At 38.7% G+C, this 25,919-nt stretch overlaps 1 protein-coding gene across 3 annotated transcripts in view; it reads left to right on the forward strand.

Annotated features, from left to right (window-relative positions):
* Positions 1–22,451, forward strand: part of UBE3C (ubiquitin protein ligase E3C) — a 74,638-nt gene extending 52,187 nt beyond the window's left edge. The window contains exons 19-24 of one of the 3 annotated variants that reach the window (XR_006104575.1): positions 5,725–5,937; positions 11,503–11,691; positions 11,803–11,869; positions 15,000–15,130; positions 20,468–20,729; positions 22,199–22,451. Coding sequence is in view for 2 of the 3 variants with exons in the window: in XM_042474243.1 (XP_042330177.1) it covers positions 5,725–5,937; positions 11,503–11,691; positions 11,803–11,869; positions 15,000–15,130; positions 20,468–20,638 (771 nt within the window). In the remaining variant the exon portion in view is untranslated. The other 2 variants (XM_042474243.1, XM_042474244.1) reach the window with 2 other exon arrangements.
* The last annotated feature ends 3,468 nt before the right edge of the window (positions 22,452–25,919 follow it).

Below are 25,919 nucleotides of genomic sequence, written 5' to 3' on the forward strand. Positions count from 1 at the left end.
CTGTCCTGTCATTGTCCCCCTAGCAGTGAGAGCAGCTTCCTAGAGCAGGCATGGACAAGTATAGTAGGCCCCATGCCAACTTGCTACCACTAACCCAGAAGGTTTGGAAATTAAAAGAAAAGGAATCAGACAGACCAAGTTCAGATGACAATCAGCAAGAACGCTATCCTGCGCCAAATCTGTTCCAGCATTCTGCCACTAAAAGCTAAATTTAGAAAATAAATAACAGCTGCAGGAGTCAATTGACTGTATGACAGTGACCTCACACAATGTCTCTCCACGAGCACTGTGACTGGAAAGTGCTGTTGTGTTCGTTGTCCAAACTGTATGCTAGCATTGTCAATGAGGAAAGACTAGCCCCCTCTGCATTGCACTACCTTGCATTTTGCTTTATGTGGTCATGGAATACATGAGACATACACTCTAGTTTTTCTGTGCTCATATTTTATGTTTAAATCTCTGGATCAGACCAAACAGATTCAGATATTACTATTATGCTGCAGAACTCAATTGGGCCAATATAATAATAATAATAATAATAATAATAATAATAATAATAATAGGATTTATTTATATACCACCCAATCACTGGGAATCCGAGCGGTTTACATGATCCAATGTGGATCTGGCATGAATCAATTTTAAAAAGCTGTGTTTGGTTTAAGATTTCACTGAATCAGTTTCAAAGTCCCGTATGTGTATATAAGTCTTCAAGATACCTGTTGACTTATGGCAACCCTATAAATTTCATGAGGTTTTCTTAGGCATAGATAGTTTTGCTAGTTCCTTCCTCTGAAATATAGCCTACAGCACCTGGTGTTTGTTGGCGGTCTCCCATCCAAGTACAAATCAGAGCTGTTTAACTCTCAAGATCAGGCATTGCTTTTAGGATATTTAGGATACTATCCTACCTCTAAATATATTTATGGTTGTAATATTCAAGTAGGGTTCCTGAGACTCCCATTTTCTACAGAACACCCTTTATTTGTGGCCCTGACATCTCAAACACCATATTTAAGAGAAGGACTAGCTGCAGTCCCACCAGACTGTAACCCCTGGGTGCATGGTATGTGGAAGCAATCAGGCCTTACATACTACATGGTATCTGTCTGCTGGGAATGTGTCTTAGCATCCCCTCTGTCCAGCCAGCTAATGTTGCACAGCAAGCAAAGAGAATAGATGGCCATTGCAAAACTTGTATGAGTTTGTATGAAGTCTTGCAAGCTTGAGGTGGCCTGGTATAGGCTCTCCTCTTCAGAGAAACTGGCAACCTTATGTGAACAGAGATGCTACATGACCCAGTTTCTCTTCAGGAACTCCAGCTTTTGCTGGAAAGAGATTCATCAATAAAATGGGTTAATTACAGTGGGCCCTTGGTATTCCCTGGGGCTTGGTTCCAGGGACCCCAGTGGATACCAGAATCCATGGATGCTCAAGTCCCATTAGATACAGCACATTGGCACAGTACATTGGTACCCCTCATATAAAATGGCAAAGTCTACGTTTGCTTTTTGAAATTTATATATATTTTTAAAATGTTTTCAAGCCATGGGTGCCTCAATCGGTGGATAAAGTATCTGTGGGTACAGACAGTCTGCTGTATTTATCCCCATGATGTGTTGTTTGTTCCTGGTAATAATTGTACACTTAGATTCCTTTTTCTTGTGTGTTTTTTAAAATTCTCAACCTGAAAATAGAAAGGATCAAAGAGAGCTTGACTTGGCCAGGCAAATTCCAGAAGAATGGGCATGTGCGTGACATGGGAGCTTATTGCATTTTGCCACCTGGAAAGAATGGAACTCAACTGTGATTAAGTTAACATAGATGTATTGTGCATTTGAGAGATGTTAATTGCAAAACTTAGCTTTTACTGTAATTGGAATATTAACTATTTGTCTTAACCTTGTTTATGAATGTTTCTTTTGCCTTTTTATTTGGAAGAGCTTGGCTTCAGAGAAGCCATGTTTAAATTAAAATGATAATCAAGATTCCACAATCAAGGTGGCCTAAAAATGCTTTATATAGTTTTTAGATTAAGTTATAAATGTTCCTGTGGAACTACCTGAAGATTGATAGAGATGCATTTGAAAAGCATTATTTTTTTATTGATTCTTAATGTAGTAAATTACTAAAGTTATTTGGCAGCAAACAGAAATGGCCTGTGATGTTGTTCACATTTATTCTCATGATAGCACCACAATTTGCATTAATTGCATTGCTAGTGCACTCACTTATATTAAAAGGCTTCTACTATAATTAATCCTTTTTATTTCAAATCATTTTGGCACAATTTCCAGCAATAAACACTCATAAAAGACAGACACTTGAAAAATAACATGCAGGTTCCTTCAATACACCTATTGCTATTTTCCCTTGACATAGAGTTATTGATAGGCTTCTAGGAGCCAGTGTTACATATGGCTAAGAATTAAGATCCATGTGAAAAATGGTAAGTGGATTATTTTGCATAAAAAATAGCCAGTTCTTGATTCTGTGTAATTAACCTGTGTTTAGAAAATACCTTGATTTATGCCTACATTTGTATTTCAGTTGCATACATTATGAAAATTTAGTTTATAATCCATTTAGCTGATGTGATCATAGTGTTTAGGGCCATCACTTATTAGTGCTGGTATATTAAATACTTTAAAGGCAAAAACTTGACTTGTGTTTTAAAAAAGAGAGAGGAAAGAATAAACACACGCAGAAGTGTTCAGTGAATCATAATCAGTGAATAAAATTCCATTTTAATTTCAAGTAGTTTTGAGACAGTTAACAGTTGTGTGTGTGTGTTTGTGTGTGTGTGTGCTTATATTACTAGTGCAGAACGGCAGACAGCAAATTACTGATTTGAATTTAACGTTTAATTTTTAAATTCTGCTCTACAAATGCGGCTTCTGTATTTCTTCTGTACTTTTACTAAATCATTCAGTTGTGCTTTTCACTCATGTGTACATTCTTGTTAGGTCAAAACTGTCACATGGCATCTGTTTTACATGTATCTTTGACTAGTCTAGACATCACTGAATAATTGGTGCTATACCAGGTTCTGTAACTGACTTTCTTGTAGACCCTTCTTTGAAAATAATAGGAACTGGCTTTTCTGCCCTCATATATATTGGTGGTAATGTCCAGCGCAGAGCTATGATGGATTATGAGGCAAGTCTGTTGTGAGAATAAAGTCGGAGTGAGAGGGACATGGGTGCCATCTTGAAATCATTGGAGAAAAGCTAGGCTATATAAATGAAACAAATAAATAAATGCACATTGGAGTGGAATGAAGCCACAACTTCTGGAATTGGAAGCTTCCACTAGCCATAACTATATACAAATAGATAGGACCATTGCTCTACACCTGCATCCTTAGGTGAAAGCTCTATATGCATAGTATTGATAAACACATAGTGTAATACCAACTTTGACAGTAAATGCATTGGACCAACTACTCTTACATATATAAAGGCAGGGTTGGGGTTAGCAAATGTATTCCTCTTGGGAACACATAAATGAAACAAGGCCCTTATACTATATTTTGTTGTTGTTGTGTGCCTTCAAGTCCATTCTGACTTACAGTGACCCTAAGGCGGATCTATCATGAGGTTCTCTTGGCACGTTTCTTCAGAGGGGGTTTCCCGTTGCCATCCTCCGAGCCTGGGAGAGTGTGATTTGTCCAAGGTCACACAGTACATTTACATGGCAGAGCTGAGATTTGAACCCTGGTCTCCAGAGTCCCAGTCCAGCTCTCAAACCACTGCACCACAGTGGTTCTTATACTATACTATACTGTATTTAGGTTTGGAAAATTTCCTTGTTTTGAAGTGGGATATGACATTGTATTACTTCTAGAAAAAATGAGAAGCTGCTTGGTGGTAGTTTCTAGAGACTCACTTCTAGAAGTAATCTCTGGCCCAGTGCATTGACAGTAGCTACTTTGCCTCTGTTTAAAATAAGCCAATTTTCTGCTTCCTAGCTCTGAGTTCCAGTCCTGGGGAAAAAGCGGGATACAAATAATAATAATAATAATAATAATAATAATAATAATAATAATACATTGTAAAATTACAAAAGGATAAAAGCAGCATTCCACAGTGTCTCTGTCCATTTCTATTTAGAGACAGATAACCTTTGGGTTTCTAAGATGTTGGACTCCAGCTCCCATCACCACCAGCCATGATGGCTTTTGGCCAGGAATGAGGAAATTAGTCTCTAAGAACACCTGCTAAGGCACAGGTTTTATCCCTTTTACATAGAATTACGTAAAAGTAGTTCTTAGCTGTTTTAAAAAATGATGTTTGTTCCTCACTTGGGGATTTGTCCAACTCAAATCAAAATGTTGGTTATGGTTCATATGAAAGACGGTCTGCTTCTTTTAAATGAACAGATACAAACTATTAAACCTTAATCCTAATGGCTATGAAAACTGATTTGAAAGTATGGGAACAGTACCTAGAGCAGTGGTGGAGAAAGTGCGCCCATAGAGGGTGTTTGGAGGATTTAGGGAGTATGGTGAGGAGGGCACTCTCCATGATCTCTTGAAGCCCTGGTGGTGCAGTGGTTAAATACAGCCACTCACTCACAAACTGCAAGGTTGCAAGTTCAATACCATCCAAGGGCTCAAGCTCAACTCAGGCTTGCATCCTTCTGAGATCACTAAAATAAGTACCCAGCTTGTTGGGGGCAATTAGCTTACACATTGTAAACCGCTTAGGGAGTGCTCAAGTGCACTGATAAGCGGTATAGAAATGTACTTGCTATTGCTAATGTGGTCCCCTAGCCCTGCACAGTTATCCATCCCAACCTAGAGGAACCTTGAAAGAGAAAGAGATTGCCAGCGTGTGATTTTCAATGGTTTGATTGGGGCATGAAGGTTTGTGTAGTTTCCTCGTCCCTTTGTATCTACCAGTAGTACAATAAACTATATTGAATAATCTTGAGGAAGAACATTTGCTTAACTTATAATAATTGTAAGCCACTTTGATAGCCTTTAGGGCTAAAGGGCCATAAATAAATAATAATAAATAACTTACAGAATGATTTCTGCAGAATAATACAATTTTTTAGAGTAAGATTATGCAGAGATACATTAAGGAGCTCACAGGCATGAATTTACAGGACTTAAGCAGAGCAGTGGAAGTTAAGGAGTCTTGGAGAAGTCTCATCCACAGGATTGCCATGAGCTGAGATCGACTTGAGGACAGTTAACAACAAAAATGCAGCACTTTGGCCATCTTTTGCCATCAAAACCTGCCCAAACACAATTTCTGTACCAAGGGTGGATTCTGCATTCTATAAGTTAAGCAAATGTTCCTCCTGAAGACTGTTCAACATAGTTTATTGTACTACTGTAGGTAAAATGGTGCCGTAGGAAAAAAAATCAATTACATGCTTCCTCAAAGTAGGATCACCTACAGAAGACTGGCAGATTAATGAGTAACAGCATTTTTAAAGTTCATTCTCAGATCAAGGCTATTCAGTTTTAATTGTTAGCTACTTTGATCAATGTTTAATTTTAAATACTAAATTGAATTCTTTGCCATAGTAGCTTGACTAGTTGCTTGTATGGAAGATACTACATAATGATGAATGAGGGAGATTGTATTGAGTTCCTGTGGAATGCAAATATCCAGTGGATGTTTTTTAAATGAAAGAATGTGTAAAATATTCAGATTCTGTCTGTATATCAAAACAAGTGAGTTAATTTTCAATTCTTTATTTTTTTTAAAGGCTTTATATGAAAACATGCTTGTTGAGCTTCCCTTTGCCAGTTTTTTTCTTTCCAAGTTGTTGGGGACAAGTGCGGATGTGGACATTCATCACTTGGCTTCACTGGATCCTGAAATGTACAAAAACCTGCTTTTCCTTAAAAGCTATGAAGGGGATGTGGAAGAACTTGGACTGAACTTTACGGTGGTGAATAATGACTTAGGGGAGGCACAGGTAAAAGTATCATTCTTTTCTATTCCTAATGGAACCAGTTAACTATTAATTTTACAGTGACATTTGTATTCACATGTCACTGTGATAAGGCATGTATGCCATAATTGCTAATCGAAGAGTCAGAGCATACAGACGCTGACCATTTAATGCCTCTGGGTTTGCTACTCATCATCAAACAAAAATCAGTCTGCTCACATGGCAAGTAGCACTTGCTTTTTAGATAATAAGTGTGAATATTTGAAAGAGGGAATTATCATGTGATGGTGATCTTGAGAAAAATACTGTAGTGAATACTAATATACTTGATTATAAGTTAATCTCATGTATAAGTCAAGGGCAGGTTTTGGGACCAGAATTATAGAATTTGATATAACCTATGTATAAGTTAAAGGTAAAACATAGAGGCATGTAACAAAGGATGTAAAAGACAGCGTGAAGGAAAATGGTGCCAAAGCACACTGCTATTTTTCCGCCCAGGCATTCAAAAAGGTCAGAAGTGGCACTGCAGTGGAGAGAGTAGGAAGGGTCAGTGCTTCTTTTAGGTTGTCCTTTGATAGATTAAGCCAGGAGTCGGCAACCTACGGCCCGCGGGCCTAATCAGGCCCGCTGAGGCCTTCGGACCAGCCCCAGGCCAGTCCTACCACCACCATAACTGCGGCAGCTCCTTTGGCTGCTTATGTGGCCAGCCGGCCGGCCATCAACCCACCTCCTCCGCCTCCACAGCCCCCGGGAGTTCCTTGCCTGCCCAGCTTGTGTGCGCACGCACGCACGGGGCTCACAAAGAGCAGCTCCTTCCCTTGAGGCTGGCTGGCCAATAGGAAAAGGCTGGGGGCAGGGCTGTTTCCAGCCCCAGTCGACCATTGGCCAGTCTCAATGGGAAGGTGAGGCTTCCCAGGAAGAAGAGGAGGAGAAAGAGGAGGAGCACTGAGCTCAAGCCTCTCCTTCTGGGTGAGCGGGAGGGAAAAGGGCCATTTCCGGGTGCTGTTTGGCACCAAAGATGAAAAGAAAAAGAAGGAGGAGGAGGAGGAGGTAGGTAGCCATTTCCAACATGTATCTTCCTCTCCTGTATTGTTGTTGAGTGGGTTCTTGGCCCCATCTGTGTGTGTGCCTTTTTCTTTTCCTGCCCTGTGTATTGTTGTTGTTGTTGTGGTTGAGTGGGTTCTTGGCCCCATCTGTGCGTGCCTTTTTCTTTTCCTGCCCTGTGTATTGTTGTTGTTGTTGTTGTTCAGTGGGTTCTTGGCCCCATCTGTGTGCATTTATTTTCCCTTTTCTGTATTTTTATTAACCAAGGGCAAATCCACTTCTTGTTAAACCATCTTGACATGTTCAATATGCATAGCCATGTGAACCCATGTTAAGTATTAAACCCAAAGGGTTTGGTTATGCAATAAGCCTCTCTGTCAGGGATGCTTTGATTGAGAATTCCTGCATGGCAGGGGTTGGACTGGATGACCCTTGCGTCTCTTCCGACTCTATGATTTTATGATTCTATGAAATTTGCAAGAACCCATGGTAAATAAAGCCATGTGAAATGCTCAAATGCGCTGTCGTGTGTTTTGGAATGGGGAGGGGGGTTGGCCAGAAAGGGAAGTACATTTCTGCCATCTGTCTAGGAATAATGCCAAAATGTCCTCCATTTTGATCATGCCTAAGAAACATACATTTATATTAACATTTTATAAAAAGCAGTAATTTTTTTGCATGTCCTCCATTTTAAAAATATATCCTACTTATATTGACCTCTGGATAGGCTGACCCAGTTTTTGGGGGCTGATTTTTTGACTAAATTTTTTAGACTTATATATACACATTATGGTCAATGAAAAAATGCTTTGAATTGATGGTACAACTTTCAGTTTAATTAGAAACACTTACTTGCAGAGAGTTGTAGAAAATGCTTGTTTACAAATACCAAGACATTTGTTTCATTATCTGATGAATTATCTTCAGCAGGTAGTTATTATTTTTGATTACTCTAAAAATGCTGTTACAGGTTCAATCTCCTGTATCTAGAATTCCAAAAACCAAAATATTCCAAAACCCAAAACTTTTTTCATGGGTGGCTGAGATAGACACTTTTGCTTTGTGATGCTTCACTGTACACAAACCTGTTTAAAATATTGTAGAAAATTACCTTCAGGTTTGATAAAAAGGCAGAAGGTGAGCTGTGAGTGCCAATCCCATTATATTCTGGGTCTGCTCCAGAAATAGCACATAGTTAGTACTTTTTCGATGTATTTAAGTGTCCACTTCTTGTTTATTTGTTTGTTTATTTATTAGTTTATTTATTTTTCTCCCAGAATGGAACCCAAAGCAACTTAAAATATGTACTACAAAAGTTTTAAAACCATTAAACAGCCAGTCCAATTAAAACATTAATTTAAAACAATTTAAAACACATAAATACATAGGAAAAGATATAGCACATCAACTGAACATCCTCCTGCCCCATCCGTTAAAACCTGAAGGCCTGTTTAAATCATAAAAATAAGTCTTTGCCTTCTAGTAAAAAGAGAGGAGAGGGAGCCAGCTAAGCTCTTGTGAGGAAGTTCTTCAGGGTCCAAGAGCAGTCAGCAAGGAGGCTCTCACTTGGATCCTTACTAAGTGGGCCTGTGATGGTGATGGGACCAAGAGAAGTCCTCCCCTGTGGATCATAAGACTTGTGCAGGCTCATATCAGGAGATACAGGCTTTTAGATAGTGAAGAGCTAATCAATATAGGGCTCTATATAACTAATACTTTCAATGGTGCCTAGAAATAGACTGGTAGTTGTGAAGCTGTTTTAACAAGGGAGTACATATTCCCTATAGCCAGCTGAGGCTAGAGTCTCTGTTTCTCCTAAGACTTGGCTGTATCAGAGCTTTTCACTCAGGGTTGGGCAGGTATGGAGGCCAGTTTTCTGACCCTGAGACTCTTCAGGGGCTGCACAAATTGCTAGAAATGCAAAACCCAAAACAAAATGGGACTTCTGCTTTGGGTTTTAAAAAACAGGCATTTTTTATATTAAATAGTAAAAGTGGCTCCTCCAACCTGTTCTTAAAAGATGAATTGGCAATCCTAAAGGCTTCCAGAAAGTCAGTTCATGTTTTGTGCAGTATCCAGAAAACTGGCAATCCAGGGAGTCAAGAAGGGCAAAGAGTCACAAAAATAGACTTGTAGGCCACACTTTGCTTACTTTTATATAACAAATGTGAATTAGCATTCTTAGTCCTTGCTACATACTGTAAGCGATCTTGAAGCATACAAATCACAGTCTAGTATCCTAGCATTCCCTGGTGATACCTGTAGACTACTCTCCTCCCACTTCACATATTATTTCTGGCACAGACCCATAATTCACTAGAATATGTCCTCTGCAGGTACCCAGAATGTTTTAGGAAGCCAATACTCATCCAAAAACTTTTTTCAGAGTATTGTCAGAGTAGATCTGATTGATTCTTCTTCACGGTCTGTAAGAGATTAAGACCATGAAGAATGGTCTGTCACTGATTCACTAAAATTGGTAATTTCTGTACCAGCACAGCACAGATTTTTAAACCTTTTAGAGTTCCTTTGCAGCATTTTCAGTGCAATTGTCCATCAGTCCTTCCCTCAATTTAGTGGTCCGTTGCAGCATACACAGTAAAATTAGGAGATAATGTTTTTTCTTCATGTCTAAGCTGTCAACATTGTTTCTTCTTGTTCTTATATCTTCTTTTGTTCACCCTTGCTTACATACATACACATCTATCTTTTTTTGTCTTCTCTCTTAATTCCAGCTCATTGTCTCTATCTTCTGCTTGTCCTCTTGCATCCACTTCTCCTCTAACTGGTTTCTGTGTGAGACTTAGGGGGGATACAGATTGGCAGAAAGGGGCAACGAGACATCGGCCCTTTCTCCCACAGATTGTTGCTGCGGTGACCGCACTTTGCACAACAATGCACCCAGAAAAAGGAGCCGCGAAACACGGCTCCTTTCTCCGCCGCTGCTGAGATGCCATTAGCACCCTGCAGCAGCACGGCACTGTCTGTTGTTCATCATCGGCACGCGTGCCATGTGAACACGCACATGCCAAAATTGTTCCTGGACAACATGGTAAGGCTTGAGAGGGTGTGGACAGACGCTCCATTCTCCCGAGCCCTAAAATCGACCTCAAGCTGGTTCATAGCACTGGTCTGTACCGGGCCAAAGGTCTTTCTCAGCTCATGGTCAAACCTTTCAAACCCCTTCCAGATGTGATTTGTGGTTCCTAACCATGAAATTTGCCTTAATTGTTGTCATTGCTTTGTTGCATTGAGCAGGAGATTTAGGCATGTTTCAACACAATCTGCCTCACTCTCATTTTCATAAAGGCAAGGTTGTCTTATGTGTATGTTAACGGAGACCAAAAAGGAGGAGGACAGGTGTTTACCTGTAACTTGTTCCTTGAGCAGTCTCTATGAACTCTCACAATTCTTCACTTCTCCCCACTGTCTGTCTGTTTGTCAGGCTATGCTGCAGCATAAGCTGCAGCATACCATTGAACTGAGGGGAAAGACAAATAGTGCAGGATAACTATGAAAATTTTGTAGAAGAGCTGTATGAGGTTTTGAATCTCTGCTGCACAGACACAGGAATTACCTGTTTCTGGGTGTTCATGATGACCACTCAAAGAAATGTAGTTATAGGTTAGTATAAACGTAGTTACAGGTTAGCCTTTTTGGCTCCATCGTCATTCTTAATTGTATATTAAACTATTTGTGGCCAAAATGATATGTATGTTGTTAACATTGGTTGTTAATATACTTGAGTTGCATTTTACTAATAAAGCCTCTGAGAATAATTATTTCTTCTTTTTGGAATAAATTATTTAATAAATAAGTATATTAAAAATGAAAATAAAATATTAAGAAATAATAGTATGCAGATTTAACATGTATTGAACTATACCCTGTTTAACTGAAGTAGGACTCCACAGTTCCATTATGCCACCTAGCGGTACATATTGTGACAACACAGGCATATTATCTCTTAGATTGTATGCCCTTCTATGCAAGCTTCTTTTTCTTACTCTGTAAATGCCCATCTGTTTATATTGTAGTACAGGTTCAGTATCCCTTACCTCAAATGCTTGGTGCCAGAAGTATTATGTACTTTTTAAATTTTGCAGTATTTGCATATACACGAAATTCATTTTTGTTTCATATACACCTTATACACATAGCCTAAAGTTATTTTATACATTGTTTTTAATAATTTTGTGCATGAAATACAGTTTGTGTACATTGAACCATCAGAAGCAAAGGTATCACTCTCTTGACCACCAATGAAAAAAGTTTTACTTTTGGAGCATTGCAGATTTTCGGATAAGTGATACTCAACCTGATGCCACCATGAGTTCTAGTGATAAAGGACAGGATAGATGTGTTTTAATAGATAAAATAAACAATATGTACACAAATAATGCATTAATTACTGATTAGCAGCAGAGTTAAAGCATAGGGATAGTTTGGATGGTAAGATATAGTGAAATATGGAGGTAAAATATAATTCATTACCCAAGAAGAATTGTATTCATTTCATAGAAAGCATTTGTGTTTTTACAGGTGGTTGAACTAAAGCCTGGTGGGAAGGATATTCCTGTCACTAGTGCTAACCGAATTGCATACATCCACCTTGTGGCAGACTACAGGTTAAACAAACAGATCAGACAGCATTGCCTTGCATTTAGACAAGGTCTGGCCAATGTTGTTAATCTTGAGTGGCTTAGAATGTTTGATCAGCAAGAAATCCAGGTATTGTTATATAAGTTTCTAAGTATTTTATTTAGGAACATTTTAAAAATTACAAATATGTGAAAGCTTTGCCTGAAAATAAAGGATGTATTTCTTTCCCATTCATTTTAGGTTTTGATTTCTGGTGCACAGGTTCCTATTAGTTTAGATGACCTCAGAACTTTCACCAACTATTCAGGCAAGTATATTATAATTATAATATTTATTTATAATGCCATTTTCACAAAATTGAATAAATTATACAGTAATTGAATTAGTTATCTCAACTCAAAATCAAAGGCATTAATCAAAAACTTTTAGGACAGCTAATTCTCAGTTATTTGAGCAGATATGTTCATTGTTTTATTAACTCCTCCAGCCCCTGAAATTAATGTATCTCAATTCAGTCCCCAATCAAAAATTCTAGCAGGGAAAAAAAACAGTTTTGCCTTTAAAAACCAAACCAAGAGCAGCCATGGGCGATCAGGTGCAATGAATAAAATATGGAAAACAACAAAGATATACTACAGTTGTGCCTCAACATTTGTGGCGTTGACTCACAGTTTCGATTATTCGCAAGGTCAAGGCCACTCACTTCCCATGTCCTGTTCCTCCTCATCCCCCCCAGGCTTTTCCCTTGGGGAGGGAAAAAACCCTGGAAGGAGAAGCCAAGAAGGATGTGTGCGCCAATCCTACCCCTTTCTAGGATGGAGAGCTGTCTCTTTCCTCAAGCGGCTCTCTGCCTTGGGAAGAGGTTTGAGGAAAATAATCCCCTACACTTTTTCAGGACAGGGAGCTGCCTGGTGAAAGACAGCTGTAGTATGTCTTTCTTGTTTTCCATATTTTCATGGCATCTGATCTCCCATGGCTGCTCTTGGTTTGGGAAGAGGTTTGGGGAAAATAACCCCCCACCCTTTTCCAGGATGGAGAGCTGCCTCTTTCCCTAAGCAGCTCTGTGCCTTGGGAAGGGGTTTGGGGAAGGCGAACTCGCCCTCCTTCCTGCCGTTCCAAGGTTTTAGAGAGCGCCCTGAAGTCTTGGAAGGGAAGGAGGGAGTCACGAATGCATGCTGTCTTGCCCTTCCAGCACCTCACAGAGCTTAGGAACACGCACACTGTTCTCGTCTTCCCACTTTATTTGCAAATTTTTACTTTCACAGGGATCTTGTGCGCCTAACCTCCATGAATATCAAGGGTCGACTGTATATGAATTCAGTTTCTCAAAATATTTTTGAGGGCAGCTCCACAAAGTTTAAGAACATGTTTCACTGTGACTTTAAGATTGTCTTGTGCATGTATTATTTCAGTTATATTACAGAGATTGATATTCCCTTCTGCCCCCAACAATAGGAGGCCTCCCCCATGGCCATTCCATTGCTGGTGGAAAGTTTAGGAGATCTCAACGGTATCATCCAGCAGAGGATCTTAGTAGACCTCCATGGAAGATGTCCTCAGTCTGTGTCTGGCTGTGGGGACATGAAGAAGAATCTGAATTCTTCTCTGATGTGTCTGCTCTGCACCAGCAATGGAATAGCCATGCAGGGAGCTATTGTTGTACAGCAGTGAGTCTCGGAGGTGGTGATAGGGCTCCCCTAGGGTAGTTCTGCATGTGGAACTCTTACACATATAGTGTCTTGGTCCATGGTTGTTACATTTTGTTCTATTAAAATGCAAGTTATCTCAAGCTTTAGTGTTCCCCAAAACATTGAATGTTTTGTAAGAATAGGTGGAAGGCTGTGCCACTACTGGTTTAAAGGGTGTTTGGGAGGTCAGGGCATAAAAGAAATGACAAGCAGGAAGCACCTGTTGTGAGGGCAGGGCTGCAGTTGCAGTTGAGCTTTTTTGGATTCAGCCCTCTAACTTTAAAAGTGTATGTTTGATTAAAACTTCAAATGAAAACTTTTCAATAAATTGAACGTATAAAATTTACTGTATGTTAATGTTATTTTTTAATTTTTTGTTTTAGCTTTCCTACATGGAATTCAAGCTATAATAATAATAATAATAATAATAATATAATAATAATAATAATAAAATTTTTTGTATACCGCCCTTCTGAAACCAGGGCGGTGAACAGCAATGAATAACAGTACAAATAGACAAGCATATAAATACAGTAAGAACATTCAATAAAAATAATAAAATTATCATGCGGCAAGCAATGCTGACGGGGGGGGGGGAGAATTACTGGTCAGGGGTACGCTTGTTCGAATAGATGGGTTTTTAGCCCCTTCCTGAATTGGGCTAGGGAGGTGGCTGAGCGGAGCTCAAAGGGCAGCACGTTCCATAATAACTCCATAATAATAATGATAATGATAATGGTAATGATAATGATATTTATTTATAGCCCGCCTCTCCCCAGAGGATCGGGGTGGGTTACAATAAAAATAAAACATAGTAAAATAATAACACAATCTCTTATTCACAATTTAAAATACAACAGCATAAAATCAGTTATTAAAATCGCAATAAAATTACAGTAAAATTTAATCCCTGTTGCAATGAGGCGATTTAAGGGAGAGTCAAAGAAGGCACAGTTGTAGGACAGTGGAGAGGGCCCATGTATTAGTCTGGTGATGCCCGTCGGAAGAGATCCGTCTTGATGGCTTTTTTAGATGTTATGTGACGGATCTCCTCCAGTAGGTCATTCCAAAGTTTAGGCCTTAAATTGATGATGATGATGATGATGATGATGATGATGATGATGATGATGACGACGATGCTTTATTTATATAGCCCTGTAGATTTACAGTGCATACATACAGATAATCTCAGATAATCTTTGTTTCCCCTATTAGTCTTAATTTTAGACTTGGATGTACTGTAGATCAGATACCTGTACTTTGTTTTTGTAGCCTCTATTTTTTCATAAAATGCCTACTAGTTGTTTCAATTTGCCTTGTATAGAAGGCCTCCCAGCTGGTATTTAATCTCATAATTGTTACAGATTCTTTGCATTCCTAAGAAAATTAAAAATTTCAAATGTTGGTGGATGTGTCATTCTTTTCCCTCACAGACCTAATGTTCTATACATAGCTCAGTGCATGCTGGTTTGTTGCTGGCACATACAGGCTGTAGTCCATCTGGCTTCCTATCATAAGTACTGCCAAAACTGTGAACAAAAAGTTGGGGGGGGGAACCCAGCAGTTCTTTTTTGAGGTCTCTGTGAGTCAGACAAATGGGTTATCCTGCACAGTACATCTTTTGAATCTTCACAACTTGCAGCATGGCATGACCTTTATCTCCCTCCCTTACACTGTATCTTCAAATGATGCATAATAGCAGTGAAGTTTGGTTGTAATACAGTTTCATTTTCTTTTGAAAAATTGCAGGTGGTTATTCTGCAGATCATCCAGTAATCAAAATCTTTTGGAGAGTTGTAGAAAGCTTCACTGATGACGAAAAGCGAAAATTACTAAAGTTCGTAACAAGCTGCTCACGACCTCCACTCTTGGGGTTTAAGGTATCAGTTTTCCTGAATTTTGCACACAGTTAATAGCATTAGTCCAGTTTAGTCCAGTCATTATCATAGTCCAAGATACTAAGAACATTTTGGTTACTCTAGCCTCCATTGATACAGTTGGGATCTTGGACCCATAAACATAAAAGCCATTAACATCCTGGTCCAGAGCTGGACTTAGGTATTTTTGTTTTTTCTGAAGTATGAAAACATTTATTATCTATCCATAATAATTATATTTGGGTAATCTAGGTTTACCATAAGGTCACTATAAGTCGGAAACAACTTGAAGGCACATAACACATGCACATTTTTATTTACTCAGTATTACTGAGTTACCATTGATAAATGTCCTGAGGAGCACTTTGGTACTGACGCAGTCTGAGCACATGCGTTTTATGCCTTGTGTGTTTGTTGTAGAGGAATTATTTGTAATAGAATATTGTTTCTTGAGAAGAATGGCTCTAGAATAATATGAACAGCAAAAAAATAAATAAAAAGTAATAGACCTTAATTCTGTTAACCCAACTGGGAGTATTTTTCAAGTGAGGTATTGTTCTTGTTGTTTAATACTTTTTAAACTGTGTTTACCCTGCGCAAGTTAAACTAAGGACTGACCAATACACATGGCTGACCCAGGCAGATCAATCATGTCTTAGATTTTGCAGTGCTCTTCAAAGACATCAGATTTATCAGATACTGCATTTGTTAATGATCCATTTCCCAAGCTTCATGGGGGCAGGAGACTTTATCTGGATTATTTGCCAGGATGCCCGTTATATAGGTAGTCTGGGTTGATCTTTTATAAAGTAGATCAGTTCTTTATTAATCAAGAAATCTCCATTACATAAAGGTGCATAAACTTTGGGTTAATTCAGTGATTCTCAAATCTTTTATCCTTGTGACACCCTGTACATTTACATGCAGACATCACACTCCCTGCTCGACGTAATATATGAATAAAAATATTTTATTTGTTAAGAGTACATATTTTCATTGACACATTCATGTATATTTACATTTTAACCTTTTGTAAAGGAATAGCTTTCCTCCTCCTCCTTCCCGCTCAGGCAGAGGCTCCAAGCACCCTCCTTGCCTTTCTTTTCCCCTCCAGGATAGAAAAAATTGGAGGAGGAGGAATAATAACAATGATCAGAGCTTCCAAGTCTCGACCCCCCCCCCCCCTTGATCAACTCTTGTACCTTCCCTGGGGGTCCTGCCTCACAGTTTGAGAACCACTGGGTTAATTCATACAATTTCTGCAAAAAGGATGAACTGGCACACTACATAGATTAATACAAGAGACCTTGATACTGCACCTATAATAAAAGGAATATTATGAGAGAGAGTTTTGAACCCTAAGGAACTGACTCTTGGTAAGTAGATTTATTGCTTTAACCCATCTACACTAACTGGCCACTATAAAGATCTGAAATACTAGTCTCACAGTGCCCATCTTTTTGATTTCCATCTTTCTGGATTCTATTACATTCCATCCCACTCTCACAATTGTGTAAATATACCTGAGTATTTATTATTGTTCTGTACTGCCTCTGAAGAAGTGGGTTTTGTTCTTGTATCATCTATGAAAGCTCATGTGAAAATAAAAACCACATAGCCTTAAGGTGCTACCACATTTCTTTTTCTATTTCCCCCCTCCCTCTTTTTTATGCTGCAAAAAGTATGACTATTGATCTATTACATTTATCTATTTCTACATGAGTGGTTGGATTAGAGCTTGGAAATCTTCCTCTTCCTCCTCCGCTGTAAACCTCAGAATACACCAGACAGCATGGCCACTGAAAAGAAGTAATTTTTCTAATGTATAGGTTGGATTTTGTGTTCTTACATGAATAAATATTTCAATGTATGCATGTAAGAAATAAAGTTGGTTCCAATTTGTACAAGCTTTTTATGCCACCCATGTTTACTTTCTATTTCTACTTTCTATGTTGTATGTAGCTTCACAAGAGAACAGATTGTTAATAGTAGTACAACTCGGTCACTTTTTTATAGACATTATGCATACCCAGAAAAATCTTTCTCACCTACATAGGGTAGTAGATGAGAAAAGAACTGATTCCTTCCTGAATCAGTAAAGATTCTCAAAAGTGGTTATGATATCTGCTTTGGTTGGTGAATTCTCTTCTACCAAATACCAAGTGTAGTTATTGTTTGTTCCCCACACTGTGAAAAAAAGTACAGTGGTTCCTTGGAACTTGCGGGGGATCCTTTCTGGACCCTCCCAAATTCCAGATCTTACGCATATTCAGTGCCCATAGGTTTGAATGGGTTGTGTGCCACAGGCATGTTCGTGGACTTGGAGGGGCGACTGTACTCTTAGAATTTTGTGTCCTAGCAGTACAGAAGGAACCTTCAGAAAAAATAATTCAGTGTGTATAATAAATGTTGTTGCAGTACTTTGAAGATAAAGTGCACCATGTACTGTAAGTAGTAATTAGTATTTGCCATGCAATAAGTGGATTCATTTAAGGAAAAAATATATATTGAGGGCAGCAATTAGAGCACAATGTCTTCTGTAATTAATTGTGCATAGCTCTATTGGAACAGAAGATAATTAAATGTTGCTGTTAAGAACATAACTTTCTGGCTTTGAAATCGTATTCATACTACATTGCGGAACCTTCACCTTTTTGCTAAAGTTGGTTCAGACTCATTTAGAAGGGCGCAGTGTGTCTTGAAGTACTTTAGTTATAAATAGCATAGTCAAGACTTGCACTGCTTTTTTAAAAATGGGAATCTTTGCTGCCAGCAGCTTGAGCTCACAATAACATATGCTAAAGCTAATTAAACTTTAATAAGTTTAATAAATGAGATTGTTACAGACAAAAAAAATCATTAAAGTGCAGTTGGAAATTGTTAAGTTCCAATCAGGTCACACAATAAATTGATGGTGCTTCTCCCTCCCCCTACTGTTGCCGATTCCCGTTGCACAGTATTTAATTATGAAACAAATGGTGCCCTTGATTTGACTTTTCAATATAGAACTTCATTTTTAACATTTTTAAAGCTTAAAGTAGGAAAATTCAATTAGCAGTTTGAAAGGAACACTAAAAATATAGCATTTTAGCTATGACATACATTTTAAGGCCTCCATTTAAACAATAATTTAACTTAAAATCTCATTAACCTCCCAGCTTGGGGTGTTAGGGTTTTTCTTCCTTTTTGGCAGTGTCTAAAACTAGACAATCTGTTTCACTCACCAAAGCATTTGATGATATTAGTACACTATTACTAAGGAAAGAAGAACTTTGGATGTAAGATGTAATGTGCGGCTCAGCTAACATGTGTCCCAAGGCACATCCATAAAATTTACTTTGTAATATTATCTGGAAAGGACACAGAGGGACACTGTATATACAAAAATGAGTTTTTTATTTTAAAAAAAAATACATTTGTAAATGTCCAGGACAAATATTAACAACTGGGACGATTTTTGATATCCTTGTTAATCTGAGAACTGACCTCTGGTTCTTCCTTAACAATGCTTAGGAACAAAATAGCATTGCAGACTTTTTTGGGATGGGGTGGGGGATAAGTGTTGTACTATTACAAGAGAAAAATATTTTATAGGTTCTTTAACACTCATCCAGGTGGTTTCTGGATATTATATGACCCCCTGGGAATTGCAGAGTATTGGAGGATTTTAAAAAATGTCCCACATCCAAAGGAGTGTTGAGGCATTCAAAATCGAGCATATTCCACAATGCATGTGCGCCTTCAAGTTGCTTGTTGGCTTATGGCGACCCCAGAATTTTCATAGGATTTTTTTAGGCAGAGAATACTCAGAGGTGGTGTGATGTCCTGCCAGGACTGATTGAATCTCCCGCTGCATTTTCTTTCACATTGGTTCAGGCCATAGTATGTTTAGTGTAGGAAAAGTTCATTGTATTAGTTTGTGGGAGGAATGTAGGTTTCCCCTGCATTATTTCCAGGTTTGGTTTGCCCTTTCCCAACATGCTCGGCTTTAGCTAGAAGTTTTTAGTTTTGGGGCAGTCTTTGCTGTGACCAGGCAGAGAGCTGTCTTTTGGTGGCAAACAGGCCCAGACAGCCGGAAAGGGCATTTCTTACACATTAGCCATTTTAGTTACCAATTTAGCCAATTTAGTTACCAAATTACTCAGCCAAATTAGTTACTATCATTAAGCGAATAAATGAATTCAGGAGCTGAAAGACCCTGCATCAGCTCCATTGAGTGAGGAGAGCAAACCAACATCAGACCCAGAAAGATGACATCCAGAAGATTGCTGAAACTGTAAAGTAACTTTTGTTTAGAGGTGGGGAGGAGAAAACTCTTTATTTTGTCCTTTAAATTAAATTTCCCCCCTTTTGAACTTTACATTCAGCTTCAGAGCCTTTTTTGGGTAAAGAGTTTGATCTCACCAGGGTACTGGCGTTGCACACCCAAACCTGCCACCACCTTTAGTTGGGTGTGTCTTCACAGGTGGGTTTACTAGTTCCTTCCTCTGAAATACAGCCTACAGCACCTGGTGTTCATTGGTGGTCACCCATCCAACTACTAACCGGAGCTACCAGTGAAAAAACAAATGTTAACATGAGGTGAACTGTTTGTTCTGAGTAGCTCTGAGCCCTCCTTTCCCCAACCCCAATATAACCAATCCCATTTCTGGCTCAAAAATGGTTATTTCCAATTAAAAGACCTGGTTTTGAACCCTTTGCAAATAGGAAATGAACGTAACTATTTCTAATAAGTGTTGTAGGGTTTCTACCCCAATAACCAAATAGCTGAAGGAAAACTGGGAGCAAAGAAGGATTTTGCAATATTGTCTTCAACAAGGAGAAATGAAATGGGTACAGTAAGATTTCCTATGTCTATTTTCACCACATATATTTCTAAGGACTATGTTAACAGGTAGACTTTTATGTAACACTGTGTACAGCAGCACTGCTCAAAGTGGCCATCAGTAGACCAGTGCTGGTGCATGATCCATTCCCTACTGGTCTGGCAAGTTCTCAGGAAAGAAAGTTGCAATGTCTGTAATTATAACCTATACCCAGTGGGTATAAATATGGTACCAGTCCTTGGCATATTAAGGGGCAGGGGGGGCATCCCACACACCTGAGAGCCTCACATGATTGCATTGTCAAATAACAGAGAGGAGGAAAAACTTTAATTATTATCCATGTTTCAAGATTTTTCAGTTCATTCCATCATTAGGAATGACTTCAACTCCTGAAGCGAATGCTGTGTCTTTTTAATATGGAATGTGCTTGGCAATGCCAGTGAGATGTTCTCCTTTTCAGAAAATTTGTTCTAATTGTTATTCATGCTTTATAGGCTTTTTCTTTTCTCCCCAGGAATTATATCCTGCTTTTTGCATACACAATGGAGGCTCTGATTTAGAGCGACTCCCCACTGCCAGTACCTGCATGAATTTATTGAAGCTTCCAGAGTTCTATGATGAAAACCTTATGAGAAGTAAACTGCTTTATGCCATTGAATGTGCTGCTGGATTCGAGCTGAGTTGAAATGAAGTTTTAATCAAATGCTCTGTTGAGGAACTAATCAGTGCCTACTCCATAAGCAGCACCCATACCAAGCAGATTAAGGGAAATCCATGTAGGTTTGTGCAACTCATTTTACCTGTCAATATTCCTTAAGTAAGTTTCAGTTATAACACAAGATGTTAATTCGCTGTTTTTCCATTAGCATTTAATTGCATTGATGCGATGCTACCTTGTTTGGATTCAGAATAATGAAATACTGTGTGCAATTTGGTAGGCTTTCTGAGAAAGAACATAAACAGTATGAGCACAGGAACATCTGAGTGAAAATAACCAAAGATGAAGCTTTGGCTTTGTGCTGTTCAAATGCAAATAATTCCACATGTTGGCAATAAAGCAACATAACAAAGCAACCTAAGAGGACGAAACAGTGTCCTTGGAGTGGGAAGAAAATGATTTACAAATGATCTGGAACTTTGGTGGGCTAGAATATGATTACTGAAAGTACTTCCATGTCCTTAGGAGTGGCAGAAATTGTTTACAAATCTTTTCTGCAACTGAGGAAACTGCATTTTTATTACCATGGTGGTCAATGGGTAGATACTGAGAGAGAAGTTTATGTCACTTGTGTTTTGTTTGCATTTTTTTACCTTCAGTAATCTGAATGGGCATGCTTGTTCAGTTACTTTCTTTATTTGTGACATGATTAACTGGACATTGTTAAAAATTGTGTAACTATTGGATTCTCCCCTCCTTCCATTTCCTTTTCTGTGCCTGTAGAATTTTTTATTTAATGCATCAGATTTCTTTGACATATAGCATATCCACAGTACTTCTGGCTGAAGAAAACAAATGCTTCTTAATAAAAATTGAAACAAATTTGAACTAAAGCATTAGGCTTTTATCCGTTATATCTGAAAGCCTGCAGATGTCCCCATACCCTCTTTAGCTTTCCCCTCCTGGAGTATCTGCTTGATGTAAAAAGTGAGCTGTCCAGTATTTGCCATGAATAAATAATGAGTTGGTTTGCTCAGTTCAGCTGTTGGCTTTGAGATGGAGTAAAGGAATGTGCTACCTGATGATGGTTGATTGCCAAGGGAAACATTACTTTTATGTCACAAAGAGGTGTTTTGGAAGTGGTCAGTGTCTGTCTTCACGTGCAATTCTCATCAAATTATTTTATTATATAATTGGAAACGAAATCGTTAGCAGGCAAAATCAAGTACAACCTTTGCTGTCAACTGAAAGAGACCCAAGAACTTTACATTTGGGGGCTGTTGTATTGGTGACCCCCTAGACTGAAAACTATTTTGCTGATAAAGAAGCTCGTGGATTTCATATTTAATTAGCAGGGAACAGCAATATATCTTAAATGTGCAGAACAGCTCTTGGGTGATTTTAAGATGTTTACTAGTGTTAGTACAAAAATGTATAATTTCATGATTTGGATAAGAAATGAAGTGTTAAAAATACTATTTGTAGTCTCCATGTACAGAAATAAAGGAATCGTTTTCTTTTTGGTTTGCTGTAAGCTGTTTTATTTATGATAGTGATTAAAATACCCTGCCTATTCTGTTCTCCAAGGTTATCTACCTGCTTTGTGTTTCTAAACAATTATGGAGCTTAAAACAGAAGGATGTATAGAAACCCTTTACAGGACTTCTGCCTTCTCTCAAAAGCAAAAACATGGACATTTTCCTTTTAAAAAGCATTATTTATTTTATAATTCAAAGTATTAAATATTTTTGAAATTATTTTTCAACTGAATACATGTGTTTGATTGCAACTGTCATGTTTGTAAGTTGTAAAATGCAAATTAAACTTTCTATTGACTTTCCATAATTTTTCCAAGATTTCATTGGAGTTGTGCCACATTATTTTAATGGCTAGGAACAGCGTTTGCTTCTACTGTGCAATATGGCACAAGTTCCAAAATATTGTCACAGAGACCAAATTGGGTAGACCTGACAAAAACATTTTACATTACGGGGCTGGACAAGATCCAGTGAGCTCCCTTCAATACACCCAACACTTGAAATTGTTTTACGTATTTCTCCCTTATCCCACTTTGCTGCCATTGGAAATTCTTTTTAAAAATGTGTTAGCTCTTTCCATTTGAGGTATTTTGAAATGTGGCATGAAGATCAGGTGTAGACTAAGAAAGTACTGATGGGGATGTTGGATTGGTTGCCTAGTCCTCTGGATTCTGGCCAGTACTTCTTAACAACAGTAACTATTAAACCTTCTTCAAGTGTTCCACTCCCCTACCATGTACAAAGAGAATTTACTCATTGCCTGGGTTACAAGGTTTGAACCAGATCCTGTGAAATTAAATTCACATAGGAAAATAGTGAACAAGAGCAGTCCAAGCTAGATGGTGCTCAGTAAGGCTGCAATGCCTGTGTATATTTACTTCTATTCAGCTGCACTGAAAGAATGGGATTTATTTTTCCCATTGCATTATGTAAGAAGCCACACCAAGTTGTCCTTTTTTTCTGTGCAATTTTTAAGTAGCAAAGGCTATCTCAATCTGCTTATAGCCATTTCAATACCACAGCAAGGATACTGATGGTACAAATACATTCCATAAGGTAAAAAGAAAATTGTTGCAGCAACTCACTGTTTCTTCAGGTTATGGAATTTCACCATTGCAGAACCACTGCTCTTCGTTCCTGCTGTGAACAGAATACTGAACAGTTGGACTGAGGTCTGAGCAACACCCTCCACAATCACAATGTCTTATAAAACACAGGGGCCCATACCTATAAAGTGTTGGCTTTTATAATTTTATAATTTCCAGCCATCTAATGTAACAAGGGATAGTGTTGCACTTGCAGCAGAAATCTTAATGAGACACTAGTGCAGCCGCATTTACTAGAATATAGAGATCTACAGTGGTAACTGTCTCTCTTGCATATTGTGGTAAGCATGGTGTTATTTGTATTCCCTATAGGTTTATAAGATTAAAACCACAAAGCAATTTGGGCAGTCTGTTCTTTACGATACTCAAACTGGTTGAGTTTCACAGTACCCTAGTAGTATTCTCATAGCACATTTGTGACAAGGGAAATTCATAGCATATTGGTGCAGAGAAGGGAAATTCCAGAAACACAGACGTATGTCTTACCTGTATATTTCTTTGTCAATTCCCTTCTTGTTAATGAAGCTGGGGGGAAACTACTCTTGCAAAATAACGCAGCTACTCCACCCTTGCCCTGTTGTAACCTAGGTTAGGTGAATTCCCAGCCCTGCACAGAATGACTCAGGCCAAATGAGCAGAGAAAGCCATAAGCTTTGGAATAACCAGGTTTACACACAGCTCACTTTCTACAATGGTGCATTTTTTTTAAATGTTAGAGCTGCAGGATAAAAGCGGCACCGCTCTTAACAGTACATCTGAAATGCTATATACAGTGGTCCCTCCATGTTTGCTGGGATTAGGGGTAAAGGACCTCCATGAGTGTGGAAACAATGCAAATAACAAAACAATTGCTTTTACCTAGGAGAATATCTCTCTAGGAATTTCCAGGTCCTCCAGTGCAACTCTATGGTCATCATCTACCAGAGGTTGATCATAGAATCATGCTGAAGGACCTACAATTACCACTTCTAGGTTCTCCAGCACAACTCTATGGTCAATGCCTGGCAGAGCTTCACTGGAAGAACCTAGAAATTTCTAGGGATAACTTATTAATCAAAAACCCAAATAATCAAATCCACAAAACTCAAAGCTGCAAATGTGGAGGGCTAACTGTATATCTAAATGGGCTTACAGATAACCTAGATGGAAATTCTGTCTTGGGAGAAAAGTAAGGTATAAATTCAGTTCAATACATACAGATACCTAACAGAACCCCCCGAGAAGATTCAGAGCAAGGCAAATTCCTTCTTTGTGCCCCAGAGACAAATTTGGTTGCCATTCCATTGTGTCCCTTTTCATAAATCAAATGTAGATGTACAGGCTCCCCAGGCCAATCAAAAAGCCATCATGTACACTCAGTTTCCATCTACAGCTGAGGGGAATAAGAACACTAACTAGCTGGGAAAGCATCCTCCCTTCAGCTGTAAGATCTGACCTTGATAGTTAGATCGCCTTCCAGCTCTCTTCCCTTGGAGTGTATGACTTGCTGCTCTGGGCTGCAAACTGGTCCAGCATACTTAACAACGCAGGTCTGCTTCTCATCAACATCTTTCCAATCTGTGCAATTGCAAAACAGCTTGTTATGGTCTGGTGGCATGAGCCAAGATGCCTAATAGAGTAATGAGGGGGAAGTACTGTATGTTGATACAAACTTGGTTGGACCCCAAAAAGTGCTATAGGCAAGGCTGCCCTTATAACAGCAGTTGGCATCTGAGCAGTATAGTTGAGGAAAGTAGCAGAGAAGGAAGGTATACATTCAATCCCTACTATCTATTGAAACGTTTAAAAATATATAACAGCAGTAGATAGATTGGAAGAGGGACTGAATGTATTCCTTCCCTCTCTGCTACTTTCCTGAAATATTACTCATTAAATATTACTTATTATCCATAAAACAGTAACTGACATGGAAATGCACACAGAGATGGCCTGAAGCTGAATGAGTGAGTCCCATTTTTGCTTGAGTAGTTTTGCCAAGATTAGGCCTCATTCTTCCCCTTTGTTGCAGATAATGAATTTGTATAAGGAACCACTATCTGTGTGGATGGGGGCTGTTGGGAGGGTGCTGTATTAGGGACGCCTGGCCTACAGTGGCTCATATATCTTACAGGAGGCACTAAGATTGTGCCTGATACTCCAGGTATAATAAGCACTAGTACTAAAAATTATACATTTCTTAAGGAATTTATTTGACTAATTTCCCTTTTCAAGTTGCTACTTTAAATGATGCATTGCGTAGTGCGGCCCAAGGTCTCTTGTTTGTTGTTAATTCCTGGTAAGTCAGTTTTGAGTGGGCTATGACTAGAGACCAGGGTTTGAGTCCCTCCTTGTCCGTAAAACATACTAGGTGACCTCAGGCAAAGTTGCATGCTCTCAGACTGGACTTATGCATGAGGTTGACTTCCGGTCAAGTATATACGGCACTATTTGACCTTAACTGCTCAATAATCAGTACTGATTCTGGAAGGCACACCTTGCAAAAACTCCCAGGAACAAGGTAAAGGATATGAACCAGGCAGAAGCACAAGGGTTCCAGGATACACTCCTTCATTAAAAGGTGAGTTGTTTCCTGTAACCAACAATCCAAGCTTGATTGCTATGCTATGACCCAGTTGACAAATCTACAAGGATATCTTTGGACTTGGGCAATTACAATGGCCCTAT

This window comes from Sceloporus undulatus, chromosome 6, assembly GCF_019175285.1.
Source record: "Sceloporus undulatus isolate JIND9_A2432 ecotype Alabama chromosome 6, SceUnd_v1.1, whole genome shotgun sequence".
In the NCBI taxonomy this organism is placed as follows: Eukaryota; Metazoa; Chordata; class Lepidosauria; order Squamata; family Phrynosomatidae; genus Sceloporus; species Sceloporus undulatus.